Source organism: Nothobranchius furzeri, chromosome 18 (assembly GCF_043380555.1).
Source record: "Nothobranchius furzeri strain GRZ-AD chromosome 18, NfurGRZ-RIMD1, whole genome shotgun sequence".
NCBI lineage: Eukaryota > Metazoa > Chordata > Actinopteri > Cyprinodontiformes > Nothobranchiidae > Nothobranchius > Nothobranchius furzeri.
In genome coordinates this window covers 13,997,404-14,011,775 of record NC_091758.1, presented here as the reverse complement: position 1 = coordinate 14,011,775, position 14,372 = coordinate 13,997,404, and the positions used below count along the sequence as shown (strand labels likewise).

Below are 14,372 nucleotides of genomic sequence, written 5' to 3'. Positions count from 1 at the left end.
AAAGATGTATGGATGGATGGATGGATGGATGGGTGATGGATGGACGGATGCTTGTGTTGAAAGAGCTAGGTTTTGTTCCTCCTCTTGACAACTTTGCTGAATATATTTTACAGTCACCTTACTGATGTTCCCATCATTCACTTGGAAATACCGCCGACATGCTCCTCCTCTCCCAGCACCCGGAAGTCGCTGTCATCTTCTTTTGTTTTATGGTGCATTAGCACCAATTACGGAGTTAAGAGTGTTTGTGCGCAAAACAACACTGTCTGTTAAAGGGAAACGAAGCTCCCATCACGCTGGTATCTGGCTCCATAGTATCGGAGCACTTTTATGACTACAAGTATGAGTTTACACACGTGGCATCAGCCCGATGCCGGATGCTGGTCTCGGCATTGGAGCATCCCTACTTAACATAATCAACATGAATCCACATCCCAGTGTGGCTGGTCTCTCCCTTAGAGATAGGGTCATCCGGGAGGGGCTCGGAGTAGATCTGCTGCTTCTCCATATCCAGAGGAGCCAGTTGAGGTGGCTCGGGCATCTGGTTAGGACGCCTCCCTGGTGAGGTTTTCCGGCACGTCGAACCGGGAGGAGGCCTAAAGGGAGAGCCAGGACACGCTGGAGGGACTATGTCTCTCACCTGGCCAGGGAACGCCTTGGGGTTCCCCCGGCGGAGCTTGAATGGATGAATGATGCACTGCAGTGTAAAGTGCTCTGGAGTCCTCGGACCCTGAAAGGCGCTGTGCAAGCGCGGGTCGTTTATCATCATCATTTACATGCTTGCTTACCTGGTTCCTTCTGAACTCACAGGAGATGTTAAAGCTGGACTGGACTTCATGTCCATCTGCATTTCTGACCGTGTCTGAGTGAAGACATGCTGGTTGACCTCTTGGTGGCCCACCTTCTCTGATCCACCTAAAGTTCCCTTGGGACAACCCAGCTGCTGGAACGGGTGTGGGACAGAGGACACCACTCACATGCTCAGTAACAAAAGTTGGGGCTTGTTTTGTTTTTTCTTGGTGTTTAATCACTCGGGTCAGAGACTCCGAGCTCCGGTGACTGATCAGTAGTTCCTGTGGGACAGATTTCCTGAAGGTAGGACTTCACTGCAACAGCTAGTGATGTTTAAGAGGGTAAAGAACCACAAAGGCCCCGTTTACTTTTCATTCTGTACTTTTATACCCGTCCACTGGCCAGGACTATTCAGGTACCCACGCGTTTATTTTTTGACCCTCACTTGTTCAGACGTGTGGAGCTGGCATCTGCGGGACATTCTGATGTCTGTCAGACGTTTAGTTAGCTCTCTAGCCTCAGACGGAGCTCTAGGGCTGAACATGTCCACTCCTGGGACGATCAGCAGCTGTCTGAAATGTTTTTTGGGGGGAATGGTCTCTCTGTAGAATGATGGCCTAAACGTGACCTTTGACCCAGCAGCTGCTGGTGTCTTTTCTCTGCATTAACACACACCTGTACGCTCCAGAGCAGCAAACTGACTAATGGAGGAGCTGGTGACCACCTGGTCCTGACCGTGAGCCAGGTGGACCGACGGTTCCACACGCCGCCGCTTTAGTGAACACTCCCACTGAACCACACCTTCAGACAAGAGCCCAGAAGGAAAGCCAATAAATGCTTTATTGAAGTATAAAAGTGATTCGTATAAAACTGATCATGCTGTCAGCAGATAAATTACAAAAATCTTTTAAAAGAATTTAAAATAAAATCACAAATTAAAAAAATATGCGACTGACACTGATTAAAATACAGAGTCCACCCATCTGCCTTGTGAGTCTTCGTTCTTCTCCAACAAGCGGTGCCTACAGCTGAATATCATCACAAAGGCTGATTGTGATCTTCTACAGAACTACTTCCCTTCAATCCTTTACTGGTGGAGCTCAGAATACAAAGACCTCCCGTCCAAACAGCTGCTCTTCTGCTGACCAAGTCCTGCATCACTTTGTGTCAGTGAGCAGAACTTCTCCTGCCAGCTCTCAGGACCATGCTCAGGTCCGTCAGCAACCTGTAGGGAAAAGTCCACCTGAGCTCATCTGGTCCGCTGCGAGAGCCGAGTCGGACCAGCTCGGCCGAGTCCAGCATCATCACCAATGTTTTTCCTGGGCCCGGTTAGGTCGGCAGTGACAGGGGCTTGTCAACACAGTAAGAGGCTGAACTGATCACCATGGTGACTGGGGCCTAACTCGTCACCACGGCAACAAGGGGAAGGGGAGTTCTGAGCTTGTGTCAAAGTAGAAGGAGCTCACTTATCCTTTTCTTTATGATATCTGCCATTTTTGTGTTTTCATGGTTTTGACAGATTCTGGGATCTTTAAATCATCACATCACCAAATAAAACTAAATTAAAAGCTCGGAAACGTTGATCAGATATTATTTCATCCCCACCTTTAACCACAACACATGACTGAATCTATCAGAGAGAGACTGACGCCTCTGGAATCTGGTTCTGGAGTCTGAGCTGAAGCAACGTCACCTATTGGATCAGAAGTTTGATATTAAACAGAAATAAAGAACACCGTACCAAAAAAAGCAGCAGAGCTGGAGCTCTAAAACACCCAGTTACAACGGTTTTATCATCTGTGACACTATGGCACCACAAAGAGCCCACACACACCGAGGAGGGAACAGAATGGGTCTGGTGTGAAGCTGATGTTCCTCTGCTGCCCCCCTCAGGACATGTTGGAACATTACACTGAAGAACCAGCCAGGTGCAGCTGTGCTCCACGACCCAACGCTCTGCTCCGACACAAAAACCAGATGTTCTGACAGATTCATCATCGGCGTCACTCACTCATTAAACACTGAAGAAAAGATCTAGTTAGGCAAAAAGAACACACACACACGAGCAGAAGCTGCGGGAGGACGATGCACTGGGGTCCACGGTAACAGAGCTCAGAGGATGACACAGGGACAGCCTCCTCGGTTCGGTTTCCTGGTCTGCTGGGTCGGTGGAGGGGGGCTCTCCAACTCCTTAAACCGTCTGAAAGCAAGAAGAGGAACCATCAACACCAAGACCTCCAGGACTCTGGCATTGTACAGAGCTGCTGGTTCTGATCTGGGTCCAGCCCAGGATTGTGTTTCCAACACTGCTGTGGTCATCCTGACCCAGCACCAACCCTTTTATGTTCTCATTTTCCACTTTTGTTGCAGAAGAACAGGACAGCCACTCATACAGGTGTGTGCGGGTTGGCATGGACCTTTCTTCCAGATGTGGTGGGCTCAGATAGGGTGGTGTTCAGGTCGCAGGGCGGTTCGGTTGGGAGGAATGTGTCCTGATTAAACAACACGTGACCACCACGCCAACAGATCCCATCGTGTTACAGTGACGTCACGGCACCACAACACCGGATACAGAGCCTGATGTTTGCTCTGATTTGTCGCCTTCAGCTGAAACAACTCGTGACGTTTTGGAACGTTCTACCTCGAGACGATAAAATAAAAGCAGGGTTCTGTTAGAACCACAGAGCGGTCTGCTCGGTGACCACATGACTCCAGGAACAGTGACAACACCAACAGCTGAGGCGTGTTTAACGCCACACCAGAAGCTTCTCCGTCCTGATGGTGAGATAAAGTTAATCCTAGAAGCACTCTGCCCGTCAACAGGAAACGGAGCCCCGACCAGAACTAACCAATAGCGTTAGACCACCGCTTACTTGCTTCATGTTTAAGGAATACCTCGGCTGATGCAGAGTTGATGAACTTTTCACAGACAAGAAAGTCTCTAAAATATAAATATATGAGAACTCAACATGACATGAGTGTAATACTCGTAAAACTACGTGTTTTAGCTGTTTGTCGGCTACAGAAGCACATTTATAAACAGAAACATGAAGTCGCCATCTTAAAAAAACAGAGGAATAGACTGTGTGTGATATGCTTGTCAGCCACTAGATGGTGCCATCGGATAAGAAATACTCCGGAAAGAAGCTTTAATGGTGCTTCAGGTGATTACTAGACTAAAGCAAAGGAAATCCAGATGATTCTTCAGCAGAAGCTCTGACACATGGACATGAGTCTAGAAGGTTCTGTACCTGATGATCTGCACCAGCTCCAGGAAAACCTCGTCTACGTTGTAGCGGTTTTTGGCAGAAGCTTCCATGTAGTGGATCCTGTTCTCCGAGGCGAACGCCTGAGCGTCCTCTCTGGAGATCTGCAGACAGACACAACCAGGTCCAGGTGAGTCCAGTTATCAGGTTCTCACTGCTGTGGTTTCTGACCCTTACGGGGTCCTGCTGCCTGGAAGTCTGTCCCAGCCATCGAACCGGGACAGCAGTACTGAGGAAAGGAGGTTTTAAAGACGGTCGGGACAGAGGAGAGGTCTCTGTCAGAAATAAAGAAACATTATTAGATATAAAAACTTTATAACACGCTTTATAAGCCTGCTGGCCCGCCAGGCTAAGCGTCATGCCCCGCCCCTACCGTGTCTGCTGACACGAATGGCGCAACGAAACTAGAGCCCTCCATCAGCTGATACAGGAGAGAAACAGCAGCGGAAGGTGTGCATTTATTATTGTCAACTTTTTTACCGGGGTTTACCGCCACACCGGTTACCGTGACAACCCTAGGTGGAACATGTGTCAGTGTTTTCCAGAGGAGGTCTCACCACTCTCTGTTGTTCCAGGTCCACCTTGTTTCCCACCAGAACCATCGGGAAATCATCTCTGTCCTTCACTCTCAGGATCTGGGTGTGGAACTTCTGGACCTCGTGGTAACTGCAGGAAGACACAAAAGGCTCAAACTGAGAAAAGAACAAGGCGTTACGTTTGCTCTGTGTTTTCTATCCAATCTAACCGTTTGTGCTTCTTCATCACACCATCGTTTTTACCTCTGCTAACATGTTTCTGCGTCTACTGCCACCTTCGTCAGAGCAACCGCCGATGTTGGTGACGTCATTTCCGTTTATCTGCGGTCAGCGGAGGATGACATGGCCCTGCTGGTCTTCATGTCTTCCGTTGGATCTTTTTCGGTGTTTCGTGTGGGTTTTATTCCTCGAGCATCCACCTGTTGATTATATTTGTCTTTGTCCATCATCACTGTTCTTCCTGTCTGCTGGTAGAATAACGACGAGGGATGTCACGGCTGTTCTTTCTCCTTTTGTAAAGTTGCTGTGTTACAGTGTTGCCCCCCCCCCCCCCCCCCCCCCCCCCAGTGGACCCAGGACCACGAGTATACACGCTGGACCATTCGTGACGCAGAAGGCGATAGACAGACATCGGTGGTTATGCTGACAAGGCTGGCAGTAGACGCCAAAACATGTGAGCAAAGGTAAAACAAGCTCTGTTTGCTGTAGGGATGATGAAGAACCACAAAACATGAAAAATGAAAACCAAGTTGGCATTTTTTGCTGAAATGACATTTAAATCAAATCTAATGAAAAAAAACCGTCTCCTCAAATGTCTCAGGTGGAATCCGCAGGTGGCACACCTGTCCTAGAGGGCACCCATCCTGCTCCAGCACACCTGGATCACATGTTTATCACTTCCTGCAGATGCTTGGTATTTAAATCAGATGTGTTGGAGCATCTCCCTGAAAGAGTGGACCTGGAACCTTTGAGAACCTGATTGTTTCTGGGACAGAACCTTTTTGCTTACATCAACCGGGGGGGGGGGGGGGGGGGCATTCCAAAATGCAAGATTTTCCCAAACCAGGCTTTTGTTGAGATTCCCGCCCCTAAATGGGTTTTATGAATGTGGCTAGCCTGAAACCCCACCCATTCACCATGGTAACGCACGCTGCAGAACAAGCAGCTGGGGCACACAGAGACAGATACGCTACGCCACGGAAGCGCCGCGGTTTTGGGAGGTCAAGTGGTCACATCGGGCTCGCTAGGCCGCTGAACGCTTCTTGGAAAATCGCGATAGTCACAACATCACGCGAGACTTGAGAACAGGAAGCGGAAAGTGACACTTTATGCGTGATCAGACATAATGTCAAGTTTAGTGAGACTAATTCATTAACCCTTTGGTGCATAATGGTCACTACAGTGGACAGGTACTCAAAATTGTTATTTATTTATTTTTGCTATTAAGCACAGCTGTTGAAGACTTTATTGCATGTGAGCCCCTCCATTTGTGCTTCAGCAAGTCAAGCCAACACATTTCATGTTCAGAACGCACGCTGTCCCCTGAGTTGGACATGTAATAAACTATTTGTAAATTAACAAAATTTTACAAAAGATATTTGTTGAAATTTGTTTCATTCACACCTAAATATGAATGAAAAAAATTGTTTAAAAAATCGTGGTTGAAGATTTCATTATTCATGCATCAAAGGGTTAAAATGGGTAAGTGCACCATTTATTACAATATTTTAGGATCAATAGTACTTTAAAGTTATCAGTACTGTAATCAAGTAGCATTTATAAGCTCCTTGTCCATGTGTTGGTGGTTGGGTTTGTGCCGGAGAGCCGCTCTGCGTCGTGTCTGTTGTAAAGTACTCCACAAGGTTGTAAACAGCTACGGAATAGAACCGGTGCCGTTCTTCAGCACCTCTGCACGGACGGGTGCTCCTGGGACGTAGCGCTGCTCTCTCTCTAGCCGCTTAATAACTATAAAGGCTACTTTTTAAAATGACGGCACAGGCGGGACGTGGCGCAGCGCAGCCGTCTTCCGTAAGCCCCGGGCTTTACTGACGCTCTGTGAATGTGATTGGATGAGGCAAGTGACGCCCTCTTTTCTTGTCAGCAGCTGGCAGCTACGAGACGGTGAATTAGCACCAGCGCTGGCCCACAGCAGCTGCTGCAGCTTTGTTCTTGATGGCTAAATTCCTTGATTTGCTCGAGTTATGACCTTTAACAAAACATTCATGCTGAAACGCGCGAGCAGGGCCGCACTCTCGACCTAACCCTAACTAGAGATGTTGATGTGTCGAACATTGTTGTCATAGATGTGTTTCCTCTAAGATATCGGCCTCGCCTGCTACACTTCAATCTACAGTTGTTTGCAAAAAAAAGGTGCATAGGTGGTGACACTGCTTCAGCTTTTACAGGACATGTCAACACGTCCAGCATCCAGCTGTGCTGATTCACTTTTAGACAGCCTTTGTTCCAAAACCCTTCAAGTCCTTGACACCATCACGCCTGAAAAACTCTAAATCATCTCTGGCGAACAGGAACCTCCGTGGTTCTCGAGATCTGTTACCAAACACGAGGATGTAGAGAAGCAGAGCACCGACTCAGGAAAACTAACCTACCAGATCACTGTCAGATCATCAAAATGCAGCTGCGTACTTAGAACACGGAAAAGGCCAGACAAGCCTTTTCCTCTAAGTCATCAGTAACAACATTAGCCGTTCCCGGGTCCTGTTCGCTACTGCCGAGAGGCTAACGAACCTCCCAGCACGGCTAGCCTCTGATTTCATATCTCAGACTAAGTGTGATGAGTTTGCATCCATCTTCACCGACATAATCACAAACACTAGATTAGCCAATCACAGCTAACACAACCAGACCACTGACAGCCTCACAGCAACAACCTGGCCAGAATGCCGGCTTTCAGCCTGATTAGTACTGAAACACTTGAGGACATAGTAAAGACCTGCTGTCTGGACAGCCTGCCAACAAACTTCTTTAAAAATGTTTTAGCTGCCTGAAAGCGGACGTACTGGAATTAGTTAACTGCTCCTTAATGTCAGAAACTGTTCCTAAACCACGGAAAACTGCCGCTGTTTAACCCTTTCTAAAGAAGAGGAAACTAGATCCCTCAGTGTTGAACAACTACCGACCGACCTCTAACCGCCCTCTGACCGGGAAAATTATCAAAAAGTTGTAATGATCCAAATAAGCAACTTTCTGGAGTCCCATAGCATTATGGATGGCTTTCAGTCAGGCTTTAGAAATCACCACAGCTCTGAGACTGCACTGGTCAAGGTAGTAACAGCATCCGTTTACACTGATTCAGGTAAAGCATCTGTCCTGATGATGCTTTTGATGCTGTGGACCAGAACATCCTTCTGGAAAGGCTCACAAACTGGGTGGGACCATCAGGCACAGTGCTTGGCTGGTTCCAATCCTATCTCAAAGACAGGAGCCATGTTGTCTCTATTAGGGATCAGAAATCAAAGCTGATCACCGCGACATGTGGGATCCCCCAAGGCTCAATTCTAGGACCACTTCTCTTTAATCTACATGTTCTACCTGGGTCAGGTCACACTTAACATCGCCTATCATAGCTATGCTGATGACACCCAGATCTACCTAGCCCTATCACCTAGCGACTGTCGGCCGCTGGACTCACTCCGTCAGTGCCTAGAACAAGTAAACGACTGGATGCAGTCAAACGTCCTTCAGCTAAACAAAGACAGACTGAAGTTATTGTCTTTGGCAACAAGAAGGTTAGGATGGATGTTATTGCTCAGCTGGACTCCAGGGGAATAAAGACAAAAACCCAGATGTTGGTGTTATTACTGACTCCGACCTGAGCTTCTCTGGACATATTAAGGCTATAACTAAATCAGCGTTTTATCACCTTCATCAAACATCAAGAGTCAGAGGTCTCATGTCCAAACCAGACCAGAGAAACTTGTTCATGCTTTTATTTCTGGTCAGCTGGACTACTGCAATGGTCTAACTGCAGCTTGTTCAGAATGCTGCTGCTTGTCTTAACAAGAACCAGGAGAACGGAGCACATCACTCCTGTTGTTACATCCCTACACTGGTTACCAGTAAACTACAGAATAGATGTCAAAGTGCTACTACTAGTTTATAAATCACTCAGTGGCATGGGACCAAAATACATGTCAGCTCTCATTCCTGTGTATACACCCAACAGGGCTCTGAGATCCTTATGTAACAACCAGAACCTCGGGTCCGAACCAAACAGGGTGGAGATGCTTTTAGGTACTATGCTGCTCACATATGGAATCAGCTTCCTCAGGACCTCAGATGTGCCCCAAACCTAGAGTTGTTTAACCCTAACGTGCTCATCAGCATCTTATGCTGCGTCGTCTCCACGGTAATCTGTGATGTAATTGGTCAACCTTAATTCTGTCTTTTCCTTTTAGCTCTAAATTATAATTTTATCCGTGTATATTTTCATTTGTGTTCTCGTGTTTGCCGTTGTGTCATTTCGTGCTAATTGTAAAGCACGTAGATTTGCCCGTGTTTGAAACGTGCTCTATAAATAAAGCTGCCTTGCCTTGTAGTGATGTGACGCTCACGAACAAATCGAATCTTCTGAACGGGTTTTCAAAGTGAACGATGAGAGCCGAGTCCCTGTAGAGAGCCGTTGGTCTAGTCTTCTGGTAACAAATCTCTCTGGAAGCCAGTAAAGCGCACCCGCTCAACCCCCACCCAACGCTGTGACGGATGTCGGAGGAACGCCACCCAACCACCGTGCGCCCTCACGGCCACCGGAGGAACACGATGCTCTCAATAACATCTTAATTGATATTTACTACTGGTCACACACTCTAATATGTGATTTAAATGACATATGTGATGTTTTGACCTCGGTGTGTAATATGAGAGCTAAACGGTTTACGGAGTTAACTTTAGGGTCATGTGACCACCACGAACGTATTTTCTTTAAACTCACAGCTGCTCAGCAAAAGTCCTCCCGTCTAAAAGCATCCAGACCCTGGAGCAGAACACGAAAACGACACATAAATGATGAAAACTTGAATAAAATAAGCGGAGAAACGAGCTGAAGCGGACTTCTGGTGTTGCCATGGAAACATGTCAACGCTGAACGTTCTAACTAAATACCGTAAATCCTCTAATACAGGCCCGGGCCTGTATTTGACTCAAGCTCATCAAGCTCCAGGCCTCTATTGGAAGGAGGGCCAGTATTAGAGGTGGGCCTCTATTTCTATTTGAGCAAAATGAACTAATGGTTTGTTGGAGTTTTTGACAATTAATATTATGCCCACATTTTCAAAGTTAAACACATTTCTTTTAACAACGGTAGTTTCTGCTTCAGCCCTCTCCCCCCTCCCCCTGCGCAGCGGCCGCAAACTCACTGATGCGCCTGCAGCCTCTCGGAGTTCCTGCTGCTCTAAACATTAAAATAATTATTTAATTTTCTGTTCCTCACTTCTGATTACCTTCAATGGTGTCTGTTTGTTGCAACCAGCAGGTACAAAACTAACTTGTTTATATTTGACTATTTTTCTGTCCTGCCTGTTTATTATCTTCCTGCATCTCCTCTCAATCCTAAAGAAAAGCTGCTGCCTGGGTTCATATATATTCACCTGATGAGTTACCTTTGAACTGCAGTTCTAAAAGATCTACCGACCACAAAAACAGCGGAGTGCTCGCTGCTTGCCGGCCGCATCAGTGATCGGTGCGTTACCGGATGACAAGTTGATGCGCCCCGCTCCACAGCAGCAAAACGCTTCAGGCGCAAATAGACAGAAAACATTAAATGAAACGAACCGACATGAACGATCGCGTGTCAGTACCGACGCTCTGGCACAGCGCGTTGCCCCCCCCGAGCGCAGGAGCTTGTCACCTGCTGACAGCAGGCTGCTGTCTTTTCCGAGGACTGCATCTTGCCGGTCATTATCACGTGACAGCGACTAGTCGATGACGGGCATAAAAAGTCACTACAGAGCGGTGAAGTCGACTAGTTCATACACCCCCTGCTACTGCTCCCCAGAGTGTTCTGCAGCATAATCAGCACGTTCTCTTTGAACTTGATATCAAATTTTTGCCTCCTCTTCGTCTCCACACGGTTAAAGTTACCCTCGCGGTCTATCACTGGCAAATCAAAAGTGAGACGGATGACACAACCGCGCCCCGTACTTGCTTGTTACCACATTCCACCCGGCCACAATAAAAAACCGGCCATTATTCACCTCCACCGACTCCGACACCGGCCAAAATATGATACCCGGCAGTTAATTGTAAACAGGCCTGTATTAGAGGATTTACGGTAGCTACACAGCTTTAATCAAAGGAGGTCAAGCAGGGATTCATCAGGAGATCCCCGATGTTCTAAACTCACGGTCTGGAATACCCCCCAGACACCACACACACACGCACACACACACACACACACACACACACACACCTTACCTCCCCCGGTCGTTGAGGGCGAACACCAGTAAGAATCCTTCTCCAGAGCGCATGTACTGCTCCCTCATGGCACCAAACTCTTCCTGACCTGCTGTATCCAGGACTGAACACACACACACACACACACAGACACACACACTAGTGAGTTAGCATTAGCATCCCCTCCGGACGATAACACACCAGGTTCGGTTGAACTTTGGTGCGTTTTAGCTGAAATGTGACCGTTTTGGGTTAAAAATGTGGTGAAACCATTAAAAGAAGTGCAGCTAAACAGACTTCATGTCGCTACAATTCCAAAACAAGGTCATGGAGAAACATTCCTTCCTATAAACGGATCTTTTGTCCCAAGCGGGTCGGGTCACTGCTTGTTCTGAGGTTCTGTTTGAGGTGTAAGAGGAGATCAGACGGCGTTAACCTGCATCAGAGTGGTGAAACACCAGCACAACCCAGAACACCCCACCCCGACCGCATCGGCCCACTGACAAGTCCAAACAAGGTGCTGCTGAAACCTCCAGAGCAGACACTCTGCCCATGTGCCTGTGAGCAACACCAGGCGTGTAAGTGAGTCAGAGCCTACCATCCAGCCGGGTCTCCTTCCCGCCCACGCTGCAGACCTTGCTGTAGGAGTCCTCGATGGTGGGGTCATAGTCTGACACGAAGTAGGACTGTGGGGCAGAGTCTGCGTTAGAACCAGAACCAGAACCAGCTGTACACGATCATCATTAACCACTGTTGTAGAGGTGGACCCGAAACTGGTCCGGATTCTACTCTGACATCAGCTCACCTGGTAGCAGTTTGATGGAACTACCTGGTCAGACCCGTTCTCCCTCTCATCAGAACCGGGTTCTAATGGACCCCTGGAGTAATCAACTTAGGCTAATGGTTCTGATCCAGTACTCACACAGAACACAGATCAGCCACAGCATTATGGGCTGGGTTCTGGTTGGACCATGGGTCCTGGACAGAACCAGATTAGAACTATCCGTGTGACAGTTAAGGGCGGAAACAATAACTGGATCCTGAAGAAGCTAAACCAGGTCCGGTCCAACGACTCGGCCAGAACCAGCCTATGGACACTGTTCTGGTGGGTCTTACTGGACCTGAGGGAACCGCTCGGGCCCGACGGGACCCGTTCTAAAGAACTTCAGATGTTCTGATCCACCTCTAGAACATTAACGAGCAGCTTCAGGAGTTGTGAGCGGGTCCGAACCGGACCGGCCTACCTGTATGAACTGGATCGTCAGGGCGCTCTTGCCCACTCCTCCTCCGCCCACCACCACCAGCTTGAACCGCTCCTCCTCTCCGCTCATCCCGAGTCAGTCCGGAGACTCCGTCCGGACCGAACCTTTTCAAGGCTTTAGTCCAACTGAAGGCCGAACTGAGAAAGAGTCCAAGTAAAGTCCACCCGGTACCGTGAACCCAAGTAGACAGGCTTGGCTGGTTTTATCTCCGCGGTTCTGAACTCATGTTCTGAAACGGTCCCACCGGACTTTCCCTCCCTGCTGGCCCGGTAAATTCACTGGAAAAGCGCCTTCTCGTTCCGTCGAGTTCTGCTGTGGTTCCGGAGCCTGGGGCAGATTTTGGGCGGAACCGCTTCCTCCTTCTACTCAACAGAACCGACACAATCTGCTACGGACGTGCTAACGGGCCGAGCCGGGTTGGGTTCGGAGGCGTTCGAGTCCGAAACGCCGCTCCTGGTCCAGATGTGCCGAGTCCACTCTAAACTAAACTTTTTGTGTCGTTCTCCTTATTTGGTAATTTGGAGGGTCCGTGACGTCACGAGAGCTCCTAAAACGTGTTTCCGATTACAGTCGCCGTTTCCCGCCGCTTCGGGACCTCGCTTCCTAATAAAACCCGGCTCGGTGTTGGATCTGGAACCGGCCCCTAGCCTCCAGCTACGCAGAACTACTTCCGGACTGGACCCGCGCCAAGCCGAACTCTGTAGCCTCGAGTAGAGACCTGCAGCGGCTCCACAGGAGCTCGACTTTAATGGGGTTTATAAAATAAAGCTGTATTTACTCTGATTACCGCTTTTACTGCTCTCATCCTGTTTTTAGAGTTCACCCTCACATGCGCGTCCTAAAATTAGAATCTCATGATAAAATACATTTATTTCAGTTATTCCATTTAAAAAGTGAAACTTTTATAATATATTTCAAATGTTTATTTCTTCTGATTTTGATGATTGTAACTGAACTAGTGAAAATCCCAAATTCTGTATCTCAGTCAGAACATTAGAATATTGTGAAAAAGTTCTATAGTGAAGACCCCTGGTGCCACAATAATCAGCCATAGTGATGGGAATTCCGGCTCTTTTTAGAGAGCCGATTCTTTTGGCTCAGCTCACCAAAAAGAGCAGGCTCTTTCGGCTCCCAAGTGGCTCCTCAGATTTTCTGTTTCGTAGAATACATTTATAACCAAAATAATGCTAAACTATATGTAAAATAATTTACTAATGTAAAAAAAAGCAATATATCAAATATTTATCATTCTATGGATTTAATAACTGAACACTTTAAGAAATCTCCATTTTCCGACTGCTGGCGCTCATTTTCTCACCGTCTTCGTCGCGCTCTCCTCCCTCTCGCTCGCCTTTTTCCTGCTCCTGATTCCCTCTCGTCTCCCTCCACCCGCATGTGCTCTGCTGTGTGTCTGTCTGAGTATGATCCTCCCTCTTCCCCACCCCTACTGCTCTGTGTGTGGACAGTCTGGACACACAGTTACACATGTTGACCAATCGCCTGTAGCTTTCACCAAGGCAGGGGGGAGGGGGGGATGGGACGGCTCCCAATGACAAGCCGGCTCCCGTCGTTCACTTCAAAGAGCTGGCTCTTAGAGCCGCATCGTTCGCGACCGACACATCACTAATCAGCCGATCAAATCAAAACACCTGTGAAAGCCTCTGAATGATCTCTCAGTCTAGTTCGTACACAATCACGGGGAAGTTCTCTAAAAGACGACCACTGACGCCTTGCATAAAGAGGGCAAGACACAACAGGTCATTGTTAAAGAGGCTGGCTGTTCACAGAGCTCTGTGTCCAAGCTCCTTATTAGAGAGGTGAAGGAGGGACAAGATGGTAGAAAACGTGTACAAGCAGTAGGGATACCTGCATCCTGGAGAGGATAGTCAAACTAAGGTTATTGAAAAAGTGGTACATGCTCAACTCTTACATCATTTACTGGAACATTCACTACTCGACCATTTTCACTCTGCTTTTAGGCCAAATCCTAGCACCGAGTCTGCACATATTTGTGTGTTAAATGACATTCTGACAGAAACTGATGCTGGTTCCTTTGTTCTGTTACTACTGCTAGACCTATCAGCGGCATTCGATACAGTTGACCA

At 47.8% G+C, this 14,372-nt stretch overlaps 1 protein-coding gene across 1 annotated transcript; it reads right to left on the bottom strand.

The window, feature by feature from the left end:
- Nucleotides 1-1,614: 1,614 nt before the first annotated feature.
- Nucleotides 1,615-12,923, bottom strand: rras (RAS related). Its single transcript, XM_015969255.3, has 6 exons — nucleotides 12,250-12,923; nucleotides 11,604-11,691; nucleotides 11,027-11,129; nucleotides 4,616-4,724; nucleotides 4,044-4,162; nucleotides 1,615-2,992 (listed from the first exon to the last, which is right to left on the bottom strand). Exons 1-6 carry the CDS (start codon nucleotides 12,334-12,336, stop codon nucleotides 2,905-2,907), a joined length of 594 nt encoding a protein of 197 aa, XP_015824741.1. The 5' UTR covers nucleotides 12,337-12,923; the 3' UTR covers nucleotides 1,615-2,904.
- Nucleotides 12,924-14,372: the final 1,449 nt, after the last annotated feature.